Source organism: Ranitomeya variabilis, chromosome 5 (assembly GCF_051348905.1).
Source record: "Ranitomeya variabilis isolate aRanVar5 chromosome 5, aRanVar5.hap1, whole genome shotgun sequence".
NCBI lineage: Eukaryota > Metazoa > Chordata > Amphibia > Anura > Dendrobatidae > Ranitomeya > Ranitomeya variabilis.
In genome coordinates this window covers 81,095,244-81,118,524 of record NC_135236.1, presented here as the reverse complement: position 1 = coordinate 81,118,524, position 23,281 = coordinate 81,095,244, and the positions used below count along the sequence as shown (strand labels likewise).

General features: G+C 47.6%; 1 protein-coding gene across 1 annotated transcript in view; it reads left to right on the top strand.

Annotated features, from left to right (window-relative positions):
* The window catches only part of LOC143774880 (adhesion G protein-coupled receptor E3-like), a 138,870-nt gene that overhangs the window by 18,637 nt on the left and 96,952 nt on the right, over positions 1–23,281 (top strand). Inside the window, exon 2 of the mRNA XM_077262659.1 lies at positions 2,284–2,319. Within this exon, the coding sequence (XP_077118774.1) occupies positions 2,284–2,319 (36 nt within the window). The remainder of the gene's footprint in view (positions 1–2,283; positions 2,320–23,281) is intronic.

The window sequence follows — 23,281 nt, the reverse complement described above, 5'->3', positions numbered from 1 at the left end:
GTATTTAGGTCGGGCATCCAACTTGGAATTGACTGTCCTGCTAGTCTCTGAAGCAATGGCGTAGAGCACTTTACTCCCTCGGTATTCTGGCTACCAGAACGCACACCAGAAGGATGCAGCTCCTCTCGTCTACTATCCTCTCTGGTATCCACTTGTTGCTATGCCTTAGTTTCTCACTCACTACAACACGCTTCCTTTCAATGTCTCTTTCTTTGGATGCTGCCGCACAAGGGGCAGGCGCAGCTCCGTGGACCCTCGTCCTCCTCAGACCGTAGTCTGGATCTGACTGGACCTCGCTCCAGCCAGCTCGGTCTGGAGACCTTTCTCTCTCGGTCTCCAGCCAGGAACTCTGTAACTTTCCCTCCAACTACCAGTTTTACCTAACTGTGAGGGGTGGCCTAATAGATAGAACCCTTGCTCCCCCCGGTGGCTGGAGTGTGAAGTGTGTTGTGTGTGGTTGTGATACCTGGACAGAAGATCTCCTTTATTGCCTTCAGACGTAATATCACTCCCCCTGGTGGAAGAATAACATTACTGCAGCAACCAGGACTCTGGGGCGCTGCATAATTCCTCCCATTCTGGAAAACCGCCTATGCTCACTATACCTATTCTAAGACTCTCATTCCCTATTTCTAATGTGCCCCGCTATTCTATTCCTAAGATTGTCTACCCTGTTATCCTATCCCCTATACCTTATGAATAACACATGTACAGTACAGACACATTACAGCAGCATTACATAAACAGTTATAAATACTATGGAACTGCACAGTCAATGTGAATACTGTTCAAAGAGGGGAAGGCATATAATGGACTCCGTCACCCTGTTACATCTGTGTAAGGTGGCTCTTGAAGCAATGACCCCAGCAGCAGTCCACTCCTTGTGAATCTCCCCCAAATTTTTGAATATCCTTTTCTTAACAATCCTTTCAAGGCTGCGGTTATCCAGGTTGCTTGTGCACCTTTTTCTACCACACTTTTTCCTTCCATTCAACTTTCCATTGATATGTTTGGATACAGCACTATGTGAACAGCCGGCTTCTTTAGCAATGACCTTTTTGTGGCTTACCCTCCTTGTGGAGTGTGCCAATGACTGCTATGATTATAGAGCCCACTGAAATAGACTCACAATCAGTGGGATATGTCGAAACGTATTACCCCATAAAGTGATACTGGTCAGAATTGTAAAACATGACTTGGTCATTAAAGGGAACCTGTCACCCCCAAAATCGAAGGTAAGCTAAGCCCACCGGCATCAGGGGCTTATCTACAACATTCTGTAATGCTGTAGATAAGCCCCCGATGTATCCTGAAAGATGAGAAAAAGAGGTTAGATTATACTCACCCAGGGGCGGTCCCGGTTCTGTTCTGGTCCGATGGGCATCACGGTCCAGTCCGGGGCCTCCCATCTTCTTACGATGACGTCCTCTTCTTGTCTTCACGCTGCGGCTCTGACGCAGGCTTACTTTATCTGCCCTGGTGAGGGCAGAGCAAAGTACTGCAGTGCGCAGGCGCCGGGAAAGGTCAGAGAGGCCCAACGCCTGCGTACTGCAGTACTTTGCTCTGCCCTCAACAGGACAGACAAAGTACGCATGCGCGAGAGCATGAAGACAAGAAGAGGATGTCATCGTAAGAAGATGGGAGGCCCCGGACTGTGACGCCCATCGGACCAGAACAGAACCGGGACCGCCTCTGGGTGAGTATAATCTAACCTCTTTTTCTCATCTTTCAGGATAGATCGGGGGCTTATCTACAGCATTACAGAATGCTGTAGATAAGCCCTGATGGCGGTGGGCTTAGCTCACCTTCGATTTTGGGGGTAACAGGTTCCCTTTAAGGTCAAAATTAAAGTTAATCAGAATCAGTGTAAATGATGGCAGCAATATACTGGCTACTATGTAACATTAGTTTAATTGTAATTGGCTAATTCTGAAGACAACCACATCCTCAATTAAAAGAGGATGAAACCACTTTATTTTAGCTTTGTTATTTTTATTTTCCCTATCAAAATGATTTGTTTGTTTTTCAATTCATATGTACAGATTGTGGGTGACATTAATAGTAGAAAAGGTTCAGAAAAGGTTCATACAGTATGTAATATCTGTCACGCTAAAGCTGGTTTCAGTGCCCATATATTTACCACCTGGACTCATACGGTGATTTCATTGCATAACCTCAAGGAGTCTGGAGGCTATGGCCATAATATGACCTCTATGGCACACAACCTCTAGTTAACTTGTCTACACATGACAGCTATATGTAACTGATTATTTTTTCTCCCAGGTCTCTGCTTCATCTTGCATTGCTGCCCAGTCAGAGGTAAGTTGCAGGGGTAATAAAGGGAATAATTTGGATGTGTGGGAGAAGGTTATATGGTGGCTGGTTGTGTACTGTGTAATACAGAAATGCTGAATATATACTGTGTGATGTGTCAGGGGCAGTGGCATAACTAGAGTCTGATGGGCAAGATGTGGACCCCATCCTGAATAAATTTGCACCCTCCATACTGGTATGTATGTCCTTCATCCTGGCCCCATCTTTGTATATACGTCCCCTATTCTGACGCTGTTCTTTAATGTATAGAAAAAAATAAGCCATTAAACTCACCAGGGGCTTACATAGAAGTCATAGGGCCCCATAGCAGAAGTATAATGCACCCCCCATAGTCCTCCACATAGTATAATGTATCCCATAGTCCTCCATATAATATACTGCACAGCCCATAGTCCTCCATATAGTACAATGCACAGCCCATAGTCATCCATAAAATATAATGCACATGGTCATCAGCCTGTTCACGGTTAGCAATGTTCACGGTTCAGGTCCTTTTTTTTTATTTTCATTAGAAAATGGGGCCTCCTGGCTGCACCCCAATATTAACCCTAATGATTTTGATTAGAAATGGTCCTACTGAGTCTTGACTGCAGCACAGTATTAGTCCAAACAATTTTGAGTAGGAAATGGGGACTCGAGTCTGCACAACACTATTAACCCTAATGATTTTGATTAGCAAATGGGGCCTCCTGGCTGCACAACACTATTAGCCCTAATGATTTTGAACAGCAAATGGGACCTCCTGAGTCCTGACTGCAACACAGTTTTAGTCCAAATGATTTTGAGTAGGAAATATGGACTGCTGCCTGCACAACACTACTAGCCCTAATGATTTTGTTTAGAAAATGTGGCCTCCTGATTGCAACACAATATTAGCCCTAAATATTTTTCTCAGCAAATGGGGCCTCCTGGCTGCACCACAAAATTAACCCTCATGATTTTGATTAGCAAATGGGGTCTCCTAAGTCCTGTCTGCAACACAATATTAGCCCAAATGTGGACTGCTGCCTGCAAAACACTATTAGACCAAACTAGTTAGATGCTGGAAGGTTGATTTCACACAGGACAGGATCCTATCTAACTGTATGACAACAACATCGTCGTGCAGCTGTGTCAGACAGGAAGCACAGGACGGATCCTTGCAGCTCCGCTCCGCTGCCATTTTCTCCTGTAGGCAGCGGAGCTGCAGGATTCGCTCCCTGCTCTCCGCACATGAGGGCAATCTGGCCAGGGCCCCCCCGGAACCTCGGGGCTGGAGAAACAGGTCAGATTGCCCTCATTATTAGCCACCCCAGGAAAGGGGCCCACCTCCACCTCCGGGCCCCAGTGCAGCTGCAGCGGCTGCACATGTGGCATGTCCATCCCTGTCCCAGTGCCCAGGCCCTGATGCACAGGGTAATCTGACAAGGAGTGAAAAGTTTTGGAAGATAGTGGAGTACCTGGCCAACTGAACCAGCGTCCCCTGTGATTTCTCTTCGCTGTACAACTATTGCGTATCCAAGCTGGACATGTGGCATGAGCTGTCCTGCTAAGCCTTGCAGGTACGGGCTTGCCCTGCCGCTAGCATTTTGTCAGAGCGGGTTTTTAGTGACACAACGGTATAATGACTGAAAATTCTGAGAGGCTGACTCTTATCAAAATGAACAAGGCCTGTATTGGCCCAGACTTCTCAATCCCAACAGATAAGAGCAGCAGAACATAAAATCAAATAAAATGTTCATTTTTTTTCTGGTGTATTCCCATGCACCTCTTCCCACCCAAACAAGGGCATATAGTTCTAAAGTTTAGTGTCCCTCTTCTCCTCCACCATATCTACAGGTTCATGAGCCGACCTTCGCTCCATTATGCGTCTCTCTCTCCAAATTTTAGAAGGTCATTAGGCATCACCCTCTCCAAATTTTTAGAGGGCCATTATGCGTCATCTGCTCCAAATTCTTAGAATGTCATTATGCGTCACTCTCCAAATTTTGACAGTACCATTAAGCGTCACTCTCTCCAAATTTTTAGTTTCAATAATTTTTATTTTCAATAACATAGCAATTGAACAACAGTTTCCCTTACAAGGGAGTTCAATAAGCATTAAATCTGAACAAAGTGGAAAAACCATATATATATTAAACTCAAATTCAAAAATACAAATATAACAAGAAAAGGACATGGGGAGACATAAAAGAGGGAAAATGGGGAAGGAAATGAGATACTGCACTTAATTTCATGGTAAGCTGTAGTATATTTACCAGATAAAGTTATACTATGTTCCACTTCATAAGTTCCATAAGTTCCATCTCCCACCTCCCCGCACCCCACCCAACTCCGACTCAACCCCAATGTTATCAGAATCTCTCACAGGGTGATAAAATCTCAAATAGATAAAGTCAAGGTTTGTTCAAGATTTAAGTCCGTATTAAGATCTATCCACGGTTTCCAAATCTGGTAGAAGGCCTCCCACAAATCCTCCCTAGTCGCATGTATACGTTCATATAAGAGGATTGAATTCATTTTATCCTTAACTGTCTGGACAGAGAGAAACGGCGACCTCCAGTTGGTAGCTATATGTAGCTTAGCGGCCATAAGCAGTTGGCCTATCAGCCTGTGGAATTTATTAGTAAATCCCGGGTATTTGGCTCCCAGTAGGAATGTGGCCGGGTCAGGTCGTATTGCCCCGCCATACATTTTTCCAATTATTAATCCTACTTCCTGCCACATAGCCGAGGCAACCGGGCACTCCCACCAAATATGCTTCATATCTCCCACTGCGCCACATCCTCTAAAGCATTTATCTGAAATGTTGGGGTATATAGCGTGAAGTTTACTTGGAACTTGGTAAGTTCTATGTAAGACCTTAATGGATGTTTCTGTCAGGGAGGTTTGATGACTACCCCTGGAAACTGTATCACAGCATCGTCTCCAACTTTCCAAAGTTAATTGGATACCCAGATCTTCCTCCCACTGTTTCATGTAATATAGTTTGTCATCTCCATGTACAGTATTGAGGCATCCGTACAGCAGAGAGACAGTTCCCTTTCCCAGTGGGTCATCCATGCATCTCTGCTCAAAGCAAGTCGCGCGAAAAGGGATTTTCTGCTGTAGAGACTGTTCTGCAAAGTGGAAAACCTGACAGATCCGGAAGGTTTCGCTAATGGGTGGATTGTATTTATGAAGGAATTCTTGTCTAGATAAAATTATATTAAAAGGCGAGCAGAGGTGCCTTAGAGTAGTAATTCCGTTAACTTTCCACCAAGCAAAAGAACGTGGGTCAAGTCCTGGTGGAAACATGGGGTTGCAGAAGAGGGTGGTCAGGGGGGCGGACTCAGATTGGAGTTTAAATTTAAATCTTTCCTTCCTCCAAAGAATCAGGGAGTGTGCTGTGAAAGGTGTTGTAATGTGTAAACCTTTTGGTAGTTTTTGTGTGGACCACATAAGGCCTGGCAAGGAAAACGGAAGTAAGAGGGATGATTCCAGGTCAACCCATCTCGGAGCACGGTTGGCAGCGCAAGCATTAGCCAATTGGGCCAACTGAGCCGATTTGTAATATAGTGTGAAGTTAGGCATGGAAAGCCCCCCCAGTCTTCTGTGTGTGAACATAGTTTTTTGACGAATTCTGGGTTTTTTCCCCTGCCAAATAAATTTTGAAATCATAGAGTGAACCTTGTGTAGGGTCTCACGAGGCAACGGTATGGGGAGAGAGCGGAACAAGTACAGAAATCTAGGCAAAGAGACCATTTTAATTGCATGCAATCTGCCCAACCAGGATAATTTCATGGCAGACCATCTAGCTAAGTCAGCTCGGAGATTTTTTATTAATGGGAGATAATTCCACTTAAATAGGGTCGACTTATGAGAGGTGAGGTTGACTCCGAGATAAGTTATATAGTGTTCATTTTTTGTAAATTTGAACTGGGAGATAATATTTGTTTGCATGTCTTTAGTGGTGTTAAGGAATAGAGCTTCGGATTTGTCAACATTAATTTTGAGTCCTGAGATCGACTCAAATCTACGTAGAAGTGAAAATAAATTTGGGAGAGTGGTAATTGGGCTGGATAGAGTCAGTAGTAAATCATCCGCAAATAAGCTTGCCTTATATTGTGCGCCAAGTCCCACAGGTCCAAGTATGTTCGGGTTGAGCCTTATTGCCTCAGCCAGTGGCTCCATGGCCATGGCAAATAGGGCTGGAGAAAGTGGACAGCCTTGTCTCGTCCCCCTTTGTATGTTGATAGGAGTAGGTTTAGTTGACGGGAGTTTCAGATAGGCTGTTGGACTGTCATATAATAGTTGAAGGCATGAAATAAGGGTGCGAGGAATGCCAAATCTGGATAAAACTTCAAATAGGTAGGACCATGAGATCGAGTCGAAAGCTTTTTCTATGTCTAAAGCTAATACTAGTAGGGGTTGTTTATGGTAGTTTGCTGAATGTATGATATTTAGATTCCGTCTAATATTATCAGGACCTTGTCTATTAGGTATGAATCCCACTTGGTCACGGTGAATAAGGTTAGGTAAAAATTTGTTGAGCCTAGTGGTAATGAGGGATGTAAAGAGTTTGAGGTCAACATTTAGTAACGATATGGGTCTATAATTCTTGGGGAGGAGATGGTCTTTCTTTGGTTTTGGGATTACCGCCACATGGGCGATATAGAATTCAGGGGGCATCTGGGTGCCATTTAGTAGAGCATTACAGTAATTTTTAATGTGCGGTGTGAGGATGGTTGTAAGTTTCTTGTAGTATTGTGCCGTTAGGCCGTCAGGTCCGGGGGCTTTGTTTTTTTTAAGGTTTTTGATTACTGCAGAAATTTCATCCTCTGATACTGGTGTATGTAGTTGGTCTATCGAGGAGTTGGGGATTTTAGGTAATTTTAATTCATCTAGGAAGGAGGATAAGGATTGCGGTGATGGTACCTGTGGGGAGGTATATAGTTTCTGGTAGTAGTCTCGAAATGTTTTGTATACTATATCCGGGTGTGCGGAAATTCTGCCTTTGGAGTCTTTGATAGAGGTGACATTATTTAAAGATTCTTTGCATCTAAGTCTACGTGCCAACATACCAGAAGGTTTATTTGCATATTTATAAAAAGTTGACTTAGTCCACGTTAACGCTCTCTCTGTTTTGTTTGTAAGAATAGTATCTAACTGTAGTTTAGTGTCTCTGATTTGTTTAATCAGAAAGAGGGAAGTGGTGGTCTGGTTGGCAAGTTCAAGTTTCATAAGTTTGGTCTCTAAGCGTGTTTGTAATTCAGATCTTTGTTTCTTTTTATTGGACGCAATTTTGATTAGTGAGCCAGTAATAAATTTTTTATGTGCCATCCACACTAGTCCAGGAGAGGTGTCATCAGTGGAATTGGCTTGAAAGTACAGTCCCAACTCCTCTTTGATTTTAGAGAGTGTAGCAGGATCAGTAAGTAAGGATTCGTTAAGTCTCCATTTGAATAATTTAGAAGTGGTGACATTGAATTTAAATGTTGATAGGACAACATCATGATCAGACCATGATGATGGAATATGACGGGAGAATAGGACAGATGGGATCGTTCTTGCATTAGTTAGGTGTAGGTCTATTCGAGAATAGGACTGGTGTGCAGGTGAGAAATATGTGTAACCCTTTATAGGACCATTTAGCTCCCTCCATACATCAACCAAGCAGTTGTCTTTCATTAGGTGTTGGATTTTCTTTTTGTCAGCTTTTGTTAAATCCGATCTCTTCTGGGCGCTGCTATCTAATTTAGGATTAATGATAAAGTTGAAGTCGCCGCACCAGATAAGGTGGTCATATGTAAGAGTGGTTAGTTTTGATATAATTAGCTGAAAGACAGATCTCTGGGAAGATGCGGGCAAATAGCTATTAACAATGCAAATTGTCAGGTTTCGTGACGTTCCATGAGTAATAAGGAATCTGCCCTCTGAGTCCGAATGTGTGCTAATGAGCTGAAATGGGAAGTTATTCCTAATGAAAGTGGCGACACCTCTCGTTTTTTTATCCCAGTTTGACATATAGTGCTGTGAATACTTGGCATCGAAGTATTTAGGGTGGGAGGAGGTGGAAAAATGGGTTTCCTGGAGACAAATAATGTCTGGTGTGTGTTTTGAGTAGTCAAGGAAGGCTTTCTTACGTTTAATGGGCGAGTTGAATCCTCGGACATTATGAGAAATAACATTACACATTTTTTAGTGAATATTTACCGCTGAAGAATGAGGAGGCTCGAGCTGGAACCAGAACCGCGTTTCCGATTAGCAGGTGTTGAATTAAGTGATAAGTGCAGTGATGATTTCTGTGGGAAAACAATGGGGAGGAAACAGACTGGGGGAAGACATAGACAAACATAACAGTTAATAATAACAAACGGATATTATATCCGGAAAATATGGCGATCTGGTTTACCATATTAAGTGGGGTACCAGGTGTCGCCAAGTTTAGGCAGCATGTTCTATACCCGACATTCAGGCCCTTAATAGAGAGATTGATATGAAGGGGAGAAAGAGGGGAGAAAAAAAAAAAAAAAAAAAGGGGTAAGGGGGAGATGGAAGAGAAAAGGAAGGGACTGCAGTACAGGAATTATTGGGAAGGAAAGGGAGGTAGGGGGAATTAGAATGAGGTAAGGTAGGGGAGGAATAACAAATTAAAGAAGTAGTAGTCTGATGAATCACTCGTATTTAAAGTCAGAATAGAATATCTATGCAAATATTTAGTATATAATTACTAATTAATTCTGGAGGGCTGAGAGGAGAGGCAGCAAAGAGCCATCAGCCTCTTCCCCCCAACTCCAGGAGCAGTCAGGATGAATAGTATCAGCTCGCTCCGCTCCACGGAAATCAAGTTGGGTGGTCTTGTGATTTGGACATATCAGACGACTCGTACGTTTTGGCTCCTTGTTCTGGGAGCGTTTTGCCATTCTCTTTGTGGTCTTGGTTTCCTCTGCGGCATGACTGAAGTCTCTAATGGGATCGGGATCCCAGCTTTAAGCATGGCTTGTTTCCCTTCTTCTAGTGTACGGCAGGTGTACAGTTGAGAGTTATATGTAAAGATGAGGGCGAAGGGAAAGTTCCATCTGTATTTAACCTGTGCTGTCTGCAAGGCTGATGTTACTGGTTTGAGGGATCTCCTCCTGGCGAGGGTGGTTGACGCAATATCCGCATAGATATGTACCGAAGATGGCAGTCCCGGTAGGTCTGGGTTATCACGTGCAGCATTCAAGATTAGATCTCGTGCCTCCTCATAATGTAGTTTTAGAATCACATCTCTGGGCATATCGCTATTGCGTGGTCTGCCCAGGGCTCTATGAATTCTAGTGATATGTAGGATAGACTGATCTGTGTCAGGCAGTAGTGCGGTGAAAAGGGCAGCAGCAGTGTCTTTGAGAGCTACAATATTTTCGGGAAGACCCCTGATCCGCAGGTTACCCCGACGTGATCTATTCTCATAGTCTTCGCATCGAAGTTCCAGTTCTGCGACACGTTCTGCATGTAGTTTGAGGGTTTCACGATCTTCTTCTAGGGCATCTGCAGTGGCATCCATCTTTTCCTCCAGGACCACCGTACGTTGCATAATGTCCTGTATCTGGGAGGAGATCTTCTGCATAGCTGAGGAAAGCTCAGATCGGAAAGTCTCTTGTAAGGATTTGGTAAGAGCTGCTGTGGAGATCGTTGTCTCAATGTGGGGACCGGTCTCATCTCGGTCCATTATATCTCCCGTGTTCCCCGTAGAGGCCGAGGAGAGAGAAGTCGTAGTAGTCGTCTTGGAAATGCTGCTACTCTGAAAAAGATCTGCGATATTACGGCCCGGTATTTGTGCCGCGCCTCGCTTCTTAGGCATTACCAGAAGGAGGGTCTCTTGAGAGTGTAGTGAGTCCAGTTGTTGTGCGTCTGGCGAAATTCAGGTGCTGATTATGGCCTAAATAGGTAGATCGGGTAGCGGAGATCAGCAAGACATGACTGTCACCGCCGAAAACCGCACATGCGCCTCTGAGAAAAGGATTTTTCAGATAATCCTCATAGTGTGCACAGAATTAGGGCTCAACATGGACACTAAGTGTCGCTATCGTATCAGTGGGGACTTTCTGTGGCCAGCTGAGTCTTTTTTTGTGTATTATAAAATATATCCCCAGTTCTAAAATCGGGTACTAGATGTCACTAGATATCTGTCTTTCAGAGGGCCTCTTTTGCCTAAATGAGTCCCAGGAGGACACCAGTAACACAGAGAGACTAAAGTCTGAAAATTATACTAGTATTTGTGGCGCTTAAAGTTGTTTGAAATGCAGTTTTTCTTCTGTAGGTTTAATTCAGAAGCTGGTGTGAGAGAAACAGCAATGATGAAAATGCAGCGCTGAGTTATGAAGTGTAATTATAGACTGTAGGTGAGGAGAGGTCTCAGCACTAGATATAGTTTATTATTGTAGTGCACACCAATTGCTCTGTCAGCACACTCCCCTCCTCCAGTATGCCCTCCTCCCTATATGGAGAGATGGCTTAGGGACCTTCAATTGTCCAGCAGTTTGCGCGCTGCAGCGCTGACCCAGGGGGTGAGCTGAGCCTCAGGCCGTGACTGCCTCTTTGCAAGATGGTGGCGTTTGGCGCCAAAAGAAGGACCAGGGAGAGGGAGCAGTTGAATGGCGCCTCTAAGAGTCTGCTGGCTCCTTAACTGGACGCCCCACCTTGGATAATGAACCAACAGGTAAGTGGCCACTGAGGTAATGGAGCGGGGCTTTACCGCTGGTGCACAGAGCCGCGGTCCGCCTGTCCAGCAGTGCGGTACTCCGCAACTAAGATGGCCGCCGCGCCTTCTGGGGGCCACTATCCTCCCGCACTTCTTGTTCCCCCACTCACCGGATCTTCTCGGAGCTTTGCCGCGAACCCGGGCGAGCTCCTTTGTGCCGGCACTCGTTCTACTGATCTCTGTCACCGGAGCAGCACGTCTCCTCCTCCAGGCTCCAGCTAACAGGTGGAGACAACAACTCTCAGTGGGAGCGTTCCAGCTCCCGTCGGTACCGGGGACCTGCCGGTATGTCGTCCCGGATGGGTGAGGTGCACTGAGGGTCTCTTGGTCCGGGGTCCACGGGGTGAAAAAGTGGGTTCCCACTCTGCAGTTTGTTAAAAACCGAGGAGCTCCTCCAGCACACGTCTGCTCGGCTCCCAGTCCAGGCCACGCCCCCTCTCCAAATTTTTAAAAGGTCATTATGCTTCACTATCTCCAAATTTTTAGACGATCATAATGCATCAAGCTCTCCTAATTTTTAGAGGGTCATGCTGCGGTATTCGTTCAAAATGTTTGACTTCCAGGGTGTACTGCAGTTCCTCCTTCTAATTTTTGGTTCCTGCATTTAGAGCATAGGCTTTATGAATACAGGAGTCCCACTACCTAACAATTTTAACAGAATGTGTATGAGGCTCTCCTTTGCTTAATACAGGGTGTATTGGAATCCCTCTTCCTTCTAATTTTTGGTAGTTCATGCATCATCCACATAAGCTTTGTGCGTTTCAAGGTCCCTCCTTCATAAATTAAACAGGATATGCCTGACCATGTCATATATATCACATGCCCAGATAAACTTACATTTACCGGTGGGTTTAGTTTTATTCCCCCATCTACTTTGTCATCTACTGTAGTCGTATTTGAAGATGAAATATGATGAGAGATGACTTGGATATAAGTGGAGAAGGAGGCGGTTAATTTTTTTTCTCTTTTTACAGTAATTTTGGCTTATATAGAAGTCATTATACAGGAAAGAATGTTTCCTAAAAAATGTTCCTGTAAAATCTTTTTTACCATTGGTTTGGTATGTTTTATTGTCAGTTCGTAAAAGTCGCATAATACTCTGACAACCTTGTTTCCAGCAGCGACCTGACACCACTATTATGGACTGACAATAAAACATACCAAATCGAAGATAAAATGGATTTTACAGGAAAAATAGTGATAGGAAACATTGTTTCTAATATAATGACTTGTATATAAAGAAAATTAAAAAAGAGAAAAAAAAAAGCCTCCTCCACCCCTTAGGCTATGTTCACATAGAACAGGGGTGTCAAACTGCATTCCTCGAGGGCCTCAAACCATGAGTGTTTTCAAGATTTCCTTAGCATTCCACAAGGTGCTGGAATCATTCTGTGCAGGTGATTAAATGATCACCTGTGCAATACAAGAAAATCCTGAAAACATGACCTGTTTGCGGCCCTCGAGGAATGCAGTTTGACACCTCTGACATAGAGCATTTTACACTTTGTCATTGCTTTCAAAGTTGAAAAAAAATTCACCGGTAAATGTAATTTTAACATTTCACTCACTTTTCTGATCATGTGGTGTGTGTGACATGGTCAGGAACATACTGTTTGATTTATCAAGGAAGGATTCTGAAACTCAGAAAGCCTATGTGACCAATACAAGAACTGCCAAAGATTAGACAGAAGAGGGATTCCAATACATCCTGTATTACACATAAAGGAGGGCCTCATTCACATTCTGTTCAACTTGTCAGGTAGTGGGTAGCCTAGACTCATAAAGCCTATGCTCTAAGTGTAAGGGCTGCTAAAAATGAGAAATAGGGTCTGTAATACACTATGGAAGGTAAGCATAGAAGGGACTCAGAATTAATTATCTGACAATTGTTAAAAGAGTGGGACTTTTACATTTTAAAAAGATTGTACAGAGAGACAAAATCTGTCAATGAATGCATGGCAAAAAGCTATTATGTTGTGGCCTGTGGTACAGAATTATGTGACCAGAAGTAACGCTCATTTCCATCAGATTATAATCATATGAGATAACGAGAAGCAGAACAACATGGTAAAAAGCAAGAGCATGACATGAATAAAGCTGTTGATGTGGCTAGTGAAGACTACGTGGATAGTAAAGATCTTACCACCATTGCTGTACTAAAAATTGAAGAAACAACACAAAACAATTAAAGGATGGAGAAGGCCACAATCACTGTAACTAGAGAAGAGCAGAGGGTCAGAGCAGTTCCGTTAAAGAGAGTGACTGGCAGCGTGACAGCGGACCGATCCCCGGAAGAGGTGGACCTACTGCCGCAAGAAATGCTTGGTTAGTCATTGAACATGGCCATTTTATCAGAGACTCATATCCAGAGAGAGAATGCTAAAGCCTATCCACTTAGTGCAAGGCCTAGCAAAAATTTAAAGGAGGAATTGCAGTACACCCTGGAAGGGACTTAGAGGAGGGCCTCAGAAAACATTTATTTACCATTTGGAAGAAGTGGGACTCCTAGACTAGTAAAGTGTGTGCACTATGTGCAAGGGCTGCCGAAATTAGAAGGAAGCACTGCAGTACACCCTGTAAGAGATGTAGAGGATGCCTCAGAAAATGTATTTTTCCCAATTGGAAAGCGTGGCACTCCTAGACTGGTAAAGCCGATGCCCTAGGTGCAAGGGCTGAAAAACATTTACCCCAGTGGGGTATAGATATATACAGTATATGTAAGAGATTTTTAGAGTTAGACCTCTAAAAATGATGAAGGAGGGCAGCATATGCAGCACCCCAGAGTCCTGGTTGTTGCAGTACTGTGGCTCCGCCACTATGGGGAGCTATGGTACGTCTGATTGCACTAAAGGAGTTTCTCTGACCAGGTAACACCTCACTACACTTCACACTCCGGCCACCAGGGGGGGTGGTCCTATCTAGTAGGCCACTCCTCACACTATGGTAAAACTGGGGGTTGGACAGGAAGACAGGGAGAAGTAGCTGGGAAGAGCTAGTGAGAGGACCTGTCAGGGATGGGATCCTGGCAGACTCCTCAGAGCAGAACAAACCAGTGAACAACGGGAATACAGCAAAGAGGAATTAGAACCAGAAGGAGTCGTGCTGTTAGACCGAGGCAACATCCTTCTGAGGCGCAAACAGTCGGTGGCCGCAACGCCGAGCAAGTAAGAGACTTTAAGTACACTGCAAACCACGGCCGGACAGCCAATTATAGGTTGGCTGTCTCACTTAACACCTAAGCAGACAACGGAGGCAGCTGTGGGAGAGGGGCGACTCTAGGGTCCCGGAAGAACTCCAGGCCTACCCCGTCATACGGGTGCGTCCTACCATATCATCTGGAGGACGGAGAAAAAGAACATCAGAGACAGACAGAAACAGTTGTGAGGACTATCCCGGGAGCTCAGCAGGGAAGAACTACAACACTCAGCGCTAGAAGGTAGACACTGATTCCCACCTGTAAAGAGAACTCCTGATGTGCCTTTGGACCGGCCGGTCTCTGACAACCCAGTTAACAGCGCTCTGGACTGAGGTCTCCAAAACCTTCAGTAAAGAGGTAAAGAGACTGCAACCTGGTGTCCTCGTTATTTATTGCGACCGGCACTTCACAACTGCACCGTTACAACACCACTTATTTCACCGGACGTCCCCCACTGACAGACAGGGCCACGGACCGGGTCTAGCCACCGTGACAACCCCAGGACTGAGATCCCAGAGGCCCGGCTCCGGGTACCCCTCGGCCCTGTGGCGGTGTGGGGGCGCTCCAACTTGGCGTCACGAACAGGATCTACTTAACCCTGAAGAATCAGGTCATGTGTGCCTTGGAACTGTGATTTATTGTGCTTGGACTGTACTTTATTGAAAAGACTGTGTGCTGTGCCATTTACCGCCAAAATTCGCCATTGCCGCGCACGGAGGGAGGAGCCCTAGCTACGCGGGCGGAACCAGCCAAAAGAAGCGCGGAACGGAAAGCGCGGTAAGGCGCCAATCCCGGAAGAGGAACTCCGACCTCCAGCAGGTTAGTGGGAGGAAGGGACAGCCATGTCTGAGTCGGGAGGAGAGGAGGTGGCGGTCGCAGCCGCGGACATAGGGGCAGCTCCAGTCCACGCAGCGGGCGAAGCCGCGGCCCTAATACCACCACCGGTTGCCGCAGAACCCGCTGTTCCCCTCAGCCAGCCGGACACTGCCGCTAACACAAAAGCCATAATGCCCTTTTCTATGCCGTACCTGCCCGGAGCGGCCTGGCTCCCACGATACTCTGGGGAGTCGCATACATTCACTGACTTTAAGGAAGGGCTCTGCAGCCTGCTCGAGTTCTATCCCCTGACAGAGCCCCAGAAGGTTCATATGATAACCGGCCAACTCTTTGGGGCGGCTCTGAGAGAATTGAAATCCTGGCCCGCTGAGGATAAAGGAACTGCACAACAGATTTTTGCCAAGCTTAAAGCCACCTTTGATACTCGCACTGCTACGGAAATTAAACTGACTTTTTATGGATGCAAACAGAGGCCACAGGATAGCTTACGGGACTATGCCCTTAATCTCCAGGAGGCGATGCGGGCCATTAAGCAGAGTGACCCCGGCAGCATGCAGGATGAGGATAAACTTCTGAAGGAGCGGTTCATTGAGGGGCTCCTGTGCAGTCACCAGCGGGGCCAATTGCACTTCCTGGCCATGCAAAATCCAGACTTGACTTTTGCGCAGTTCAAAGATAAAGCTATCCAGGCATTGCAGGAGCGACAGCCCAGCTGCGCAATACCACCCAGGCGCCCCGCTCTCACATACCACCAGGAGGTGGCATCGGATACCCCAGTTGCCGCGGAGGCCGACGCCCAGAGCTTCGAGGACGACTCCCCTGCAGGACTCCGTCTTCAGATGCAGGAGCTGACCAAGAACGTTGCTGCCCTAGCCCGGACGGTGCAGTCCCTACAGGAGGCCCCCAAGAAAAAGATCCAGCTAGCCTCCGGACCAGAGGATGTTCCCTGGACGCGACAGAAGAGGACCCCACCGACCAGAGGCCGGGACAGCGATCGTTTCCATCAGGACGGACGACCCATCTGCCGCCGATGTCACCAGGTGGGCCATCTTGCAAGGTACTGTCCTTTAAACGAGCAACCCCTGGGGCAAAGGGCCAACCCCCAGGAGTAGGACGGTCAGGCCCGCAGCATTGGAGAACCAAGTATATTGGAGGACGACCAGTTCTCCCTGTAGTGATTGATGGAATCCCCTTGAATGCTTTGCTGGACACCGGTTCTCAGGTGACGACTATACCTTACGTGCTCTACAAACGGTATTGGGAGGACGCTGATATTACTCGTGGCCCTGACGATGATTTCACCATAATCGCCAGTAATGGTCAGCCGTTGCCACAAGTGGGGTATAAGGAGGTCACCATCAAAGTGGGGCGGGTGGAATTGAAAGCCCAAGGGATTGTGATTGTTGATATTGATCGTCGAGAATGTAATCCCATGATGACTCTTGGTACTAATGTTATAGAAAATTGTCTTGCAGAAGTGATTGTTTTGTTGCAACAGGTGGCAGAAACCGCTGGCCACAGTGAGCAACGTGCCCTGCAGAAGGAAATCAGAGCTCTGATGCAGAGACAGCAGGTAGAGCTGACTGGTGGTGAGATCGGTCGTGTCACTGTGAGTGATTCAAACCCCATCGCGATACCCCCCAAGAGTGAAATGTTAATATGGTGTCGAGCAGCCATAGGCCTCAGGGGTAAGGACTACCAGGCCTTGGTAGAACCCGTATATTCAGACAATAGGCCTACTGTTCTGACAGCCCGGGGGGTGGTCGACGTCCGTCAGGGGAGAGTGCCCGTACGTGTCCTCAATTGTGGGGAGGAAGAGGTTCACCTCACCAAGTATACCACGCTCGCCAAATTGTTCACCGTCAATAATAATGTGATACAGACACCTGAACCCTTGGTCCCGTCAAACTTGGCGGAGAACAAAGGTTCTGCAGAGCCCTTGAAGGACTGGTGTCGGGAATTGCATGTGGGCACTGACTCTACCCCATCCCATCAAAAACAGGGGGCCTACAGGGTGGTACACGAGTACGAGCAGATATTCAGCAAACACCTCTCAGATTTTGGGCAGGTGAAAGGGATCAAACATCACATCCCCACGGGAGATCACCGACCCATAAAAGAGAGATATCGCCCTGTACCCCCAGCTCATTACCAGTGTGCCAAGGACATGTTGCGGGAAATGAAGGAGGCTGGGGTGGTGAGAGACAGCTGTAGCCCCTGGGCAGCTCCGTTAGTCCTTGTTAAAAAGAAAGATGGTACAATGAGGATGTGTGTTGATTACAGGCAGTTGAATCGCATTACACATAAGGACGCATACCCACTGCCTAGGATAGAGGAGTCTCTGGCTGCCTTAAAATCTGCTAACTACTTCTCTACCTTAGATCTCACCAGTGGGTACTGGCAGGTTCCTGTAGCGGAGGCGGACAAGGAGAAGACGGCCTTCACGACACCAATGGGTCTCTGCGAGTTCAACTACATGCCCTTCGGATTGTGCAATGCTCCCGGAACGTTCCAGAGGATGATGGAGTGCTGCCTGGGACACCTGAACTTTGAAACCGTGCTGCTATATTTGGATGATGTCATGGTCTTCTCTAAGACCTACGAAGACCACCTGAAGCACCTGGCCGAGGTGTTTGAAGCCCTATCCAACTTTGGCTTAAAGGTGAAACCGTCCAAGTGTCATCTGCTGAAACCTAAAGTGCAGTACCTGGGCCATGTGGTGAGCGCTGAAGGAGTGGCCCCAGACCCCGACAAGGTCACAGTGATTAAGGACTGGCCAAAGCCCAGTGACCTCCACGAAGTCCGGCAGTTCCTCGGGCTAGTAGGCTATTACCGGAGGTTCATTAAGGACTTCACCAAGAAGGCCGCACCCTTGCAAAACCTGTTGGTGGGCCAACCAAAGAAGACCAAGGGGAGGAACACCCCCTTTGATTGGAACGAAGAGCTGGAGGAATCCTTCACCTGTTTGAAGTCGGCACTGACGGGAGAAGAGGTACTGGCTTACCCCGAATACGACCAACCATTTGTGCTGTACACAGATGCCAGTAATGTGGGACTAGGAGCCGTGCTGTCTCAAGTCCAGAAAGGCAAGGAAAGAGTGATCGCTTATGCCAGCAGGAAACTCCGTCCCATGAAAAGGAACCCTGACAACTACAGTTCCTTCAAACTGGAATTCCTTGCCCTTGTCTGGGCAGTGACAGAGAGGTTTAAGCACTACCTGGCCTCCGCGAAATTCACCGTCTTCACGGACAACAATCCGCTAACGCATCTGGGTACTGCCAAACTCGGGGCTTTGGAACAGCGGTGGATGGCCCGGCTGTCCAACTATGATTTCACCATCAAATATCGGGCAGGACACCAGAATGCCAATGCCGATGCTCTGTCCCGAATGCCCAATTTACCAGAAGTGGGAGAAGACCCGGAGGCACTTGAAGAGGTGGAGCTGCCTGCCTTCCATCGCCCCAAAGCCACTCAGAACTCTCACCATGTGAAGAACAGGCACAAGAACCAACCGGATGCCACGCTGAATCCCCTGCCCCACCACGGATGGGCAGAAACCCAGGATAGTGACCCCGCGGTCCGTCAGGTGAAGGAGCTCTTGACGCAGGCTGGGTTGCACCCTGGCCCAGACGACCCACAAGAAACCCAACAGCTGTGGAAGGGGAGAAGCAAGCTGTTTATCCATGATGGCAAGCTGTGCAGGAGGAGCATTGACCCACGTACTCATGAATTGGTGTGGCAGATAGTGGTGCCCAGGCGAGATGCGCCCATGGTTCTGGGAGCCTACCATGATGGAGCCGGACACTTCGGATGGAGGAAGCTAGAGAAGCTGCTCCGAGGGAGGTTCTATTGGATTGGCATGAAGAGAACCATTGAGAAGTGGTGTCGGGAGTGTGGTCCATGTAGTCTGCGCAGGAAGGACCGTGACAGTCAGCGGGCTCCCCTGCGGCCTATCATCACCAAAAGGCCGCTCGAACTGGTCGCGCTGGATCATGTGAAGCTGACACCTAGCCGGTCGGGCTATATCTACGCCCTTACCATCGTGGACCACTACTCCAGGTTTTTGGTGGTTGTGCCTGTCAAGGATCTAACGGCCAGGACTGCCGCCAGGGCCTTCCAGCAACACTTTTGTAGGCCCCATGGCTACCCAGAGAAGGTACTGACCGATCAGGGACCTGCATTCGAAGCGGAAGTGTTCCAAGAATTCTGCCAACTGTACGGGTGTAAGAAGATCAGGACCACACCGTACCATCCTCAAACCAACGGGATGTGCGAGAAGATGAACCAAGTGGTAATTGATTTATTGAAGACCTTACCCGTGGAGGAACGGAACCTGTGGCCGACAAAGTTGCCTGACTTGGTGGATATGTACAATCACATCCCAGTAAGTTCCACCAACTGTACTCCAGCGTACCTGATGCGAGGAAGATCTAGTCGGTTACCCGTTGATCTGGACATGGGGGTCCTAGTACCCGAAGATACCTCGCCGGATGCAGATTGGGATGCAGAAAGGCAGCGAAGGTACCGCGAAGTACAGGAGTGTGTAGAGAGAAGTCTCGCCCAGGCTAGGCAGAAGCAAGAAAGGGACTACAACCAACATGCTCCTGCGATCCCCCTGTCACCTGGTGAGCAAGTACTTAAACGAAAGAGGAGATTACACAAGCTCGATGACCAATGGGAAGCGGAACCGTATACCATCCTGCCATCCGACTTCGACAACACAAAGGTCTGTCTCATCAGCAAGGACAGAGGGGAGACTTCGACAGCGGTATCCAGGGATCACCTTAAGGTCTGCCCCGATAAGTTGAAAGAGAGGGGCACGGCCCCAGAAATCTCCCCGCCGGTGGAAAAGGAGAAGATGTTCCATACCGTCCTTGGTGACTTTCCCCAATCCTGGACTCAGATAAACCAAGCCATCGCGGTGCCTGTTCTAATGTTTCAACAGCCGGACCCACCAGAACCAATGGTGGTACCAGATCATCTGGCCCCGCTACCTCAACAAGCCTTACCTGATGAAACCATGCCAACCGTTGAACCGGCAAATCCTCCCTCTGCTATCAGTGAATCTGCTGTACCCACTGTTGATAGCAGCAGCTCTGAGAGCCCTAACCTGCCAGTGCTACCCCGACTCACTAGAAGTGTAGCTAGAAGACGGTGCACTACACCAGCGGTAGCAAGCATAGCGGGCCCTGTTAGGCCAATAGCAACCCCTGTGCTGCGAAGGTCCACACGCAGCACTCAAAACCAAACTCCCCTCCGCTACAAACCTTGGAGGTATTAATAAGGGCTGCTCTTTAGTTAAGAATGTTTTTGTGTGTATTTTTGTTACAGGTTTTAAATGGACAATAGAGTAATGGACGGTGAATTGCTCAAAAACTTTCATAAGGGGGGACCCCTTTGTTTACCCGGGGTCCCCGCCGTTTCAACCACTGAACTGAGAGTCATAAACTGTGCATGACCTAACTTTTGCAACGTTCAAGAATCCTCACCTCCCGTAAAGGGAAGCATTGTTATGTTCAATTGTTATGCTATTTCAAAAAATTTGTGTGTTTTCTGTTAACATGTATTATTGTTCTTGTTTTCCCAGTCCCGGAGTACTGGATTTAACCAGGGGGGAGTGCAGCACCCCAGAGTCCTGGTTGTTGCAGTACTGTGGCTCCGCCACTATGGGGAGCTATGGTACGTCTGATTGCACTAAAGGAGTTTCTCTGACCAGGTAACACCTCACTACACTTCACACTCCGGCCACCAGGGGGGGTGGTCCTATCTAGTAGGCCACTCCTCACACTATGGTAAAACTGGGGGTTGGACAGGAAGACAGGGAGAAGTAGCTGGGAAGAGCTAGTGAGAGGACCTGTCAGGGATGGGATCCTGGCAGACTCCTCAGAGCAGAACAAACCAGTGAACAACGGGAATACAGCAAAGAGGAATTAGAACCAGAAGGAGTCGTGCTGTTAGACCGAGGCAACATCCTTCTGAGGCGCAAACAGTCGGTGGCCGGAACGCCGAGCAAGTAAGAGACTTTAAGTACACTGCAAACCACGGCCGGACAGCCAATTATAGGTTGGCTGTCTCACTTAACACCTAAGCAGACAACGGAGGCAGCTGTGGGAGAGGGGCGACTCTAGGGTCCCGGAAGAACTCCAGGCCTACCCCGTCATACGGGTGCGTCCTACCATATCATCTGGAGGACGGAGAAAACGAACATTAGAGACAGACAGAAACAGTTGTGAGGACTATCCCGGGAGCTCAGCAGGGAAGAACTACAACACTCAGCGCTAGAAGGTAGACACTGATTCCCACCTGTAAAGAGAACTCCTGATGTGCCTTTGGACCGGCCGGTCTCTGACAACCCAGTTAACAGCGCTCTGGACTGAGGTCTCCAAAACCTTCAGTAAAGAGGTAAAGAGACTGCAACCTGGTGTCCTCGTTATTTATTGCGACCGGCACTTCACAACTGCACCGTTACAACACCACTTATTTCACCGGACGTCCCCCACTGACAGACAGGGCCACGGACCAGGTCTAGCCACCGTGACAACCCCAGGACTGAGATCCCAGAGGCCCGGCTCCGGGTACCCCTCGGCCCTGTGGCGGTGTGGGGGCGCTCCACATACACCCCCTGTTAAAATTAAGAGCGAGGGTCTCATGATCACCCTGTTGATAAGGTAGATGAGGAGGACACCATGAACCATGTATACCCTTGTTTGGGTGGGAAGGGTTGCATGGGAATACACCAGAAAAAATCATTATCACCCAATCCGCAATGAGAAGAAGAGATGAGGCTGGGCTTGCTAGTATCACCTTATGTACTTTCTTCCTCCATCGTCACCTGGTCCGAATGCAAATCTTCCTCTTTAATTGTGAGCAGTGACCGTTTGAGTAGACACAGAAGCGGGATGTTTACGTTGATTATGTCATCATCGCCACTCTCCATCTTGGCTGATTCCTCAAGGTTTTGGAAAACTGCACAGATGTCAGACATCCATGACCACTCGTCAGTTGTTATTAGTGGAGGCTGAGCGGACTACCCACAGGCATGTTGCAGCTGGTATTCAACTGCTGCCCTATGCTGCTCACAAATCCTTGCCAACATATGCAATGTTAAGTTCCAGCGCACAGGCAGGTAGTAAACCATTCGATGAATTGGCAGTTGCAAGCTCTGCTGCAACACTGCCAGACCAGCTGCAGATGTAGGTGACTTGCGGAAATGGGCGCACACATGGTGTACATTCACAAGTAGCTCAGCCAAATTTGGCTAGGTTTTCAGAAACTGCTGAACCGCTAAGTTAAGCAAGTGGGCAAGGCATGGTACATGTGCGAGCTTGCAAAGCTTCAGAGCCGACAACCAGGTTACGGCCATTATCACACATGACCATGCCTGGTTGTAGATTCTGCGGCAAGAGATACAGATCTGTCTGGTCTATTAGACTGTCATGAATGTGTCACGCCGCTTCACCGAGGCAGTGCTGCAGTGCTCCAGATTGCAACTGATATGGATGATAATTCTGAGATTGACGATGAGGAGGATGATGGGGTGCAAGAACTGGCGTAGGAGGAGGGTGAAACTTTGATGGAACTTTGACCCGCAATGCTAGATGTCGGTAGCATGTAGGCCGTCCCAGGGTCCCACACGGTCTCGCCCTCCACCAGGTTCACCAAGTGTGCCATCAGGGATATGAAGCATCCCTGGCTAAACCCACTCGTCCATGTGGTTCAGCGGACCTTCACAGTAACTGCATTCGTCATGGCACAGGTGATGTTATGGGACATGTGCTGATGTAAGTCGGGGACAGCTTTCCGAGAAAAATAGCGGCAGCTGGGGAGCGATTACCAAGGGATGGCTGCCACCATGCATGAGATTGTGGGAAGCCTCATTGTCCATAAGCCTAAACAGCAATATTTCCAGGGCAAGTAGTCTGGAAATGTGGCTGTTTAGTGTTTGGGACTGAGGGTAGGTTGCTGCATATTTCCGCTTGCATGCCAAGGCCTGGGGTAGAGACAGCTGAAGGCTGAACTGGAACAAGGAAGTGGACATGGTTGATTATGGTGCTTGTGTGGCGCCCCTAGGGGTATTCGCCACAAAAATAGTTATTGACACCAAATACAAATATTAAAATAGCAAGACTGCACTACCATCTCTGGCCAGAAGGGGGGAACTCCAGAGACTCCCCTTGATCTATTCTGGTCTGAGAAAAGGACTGGCAGTT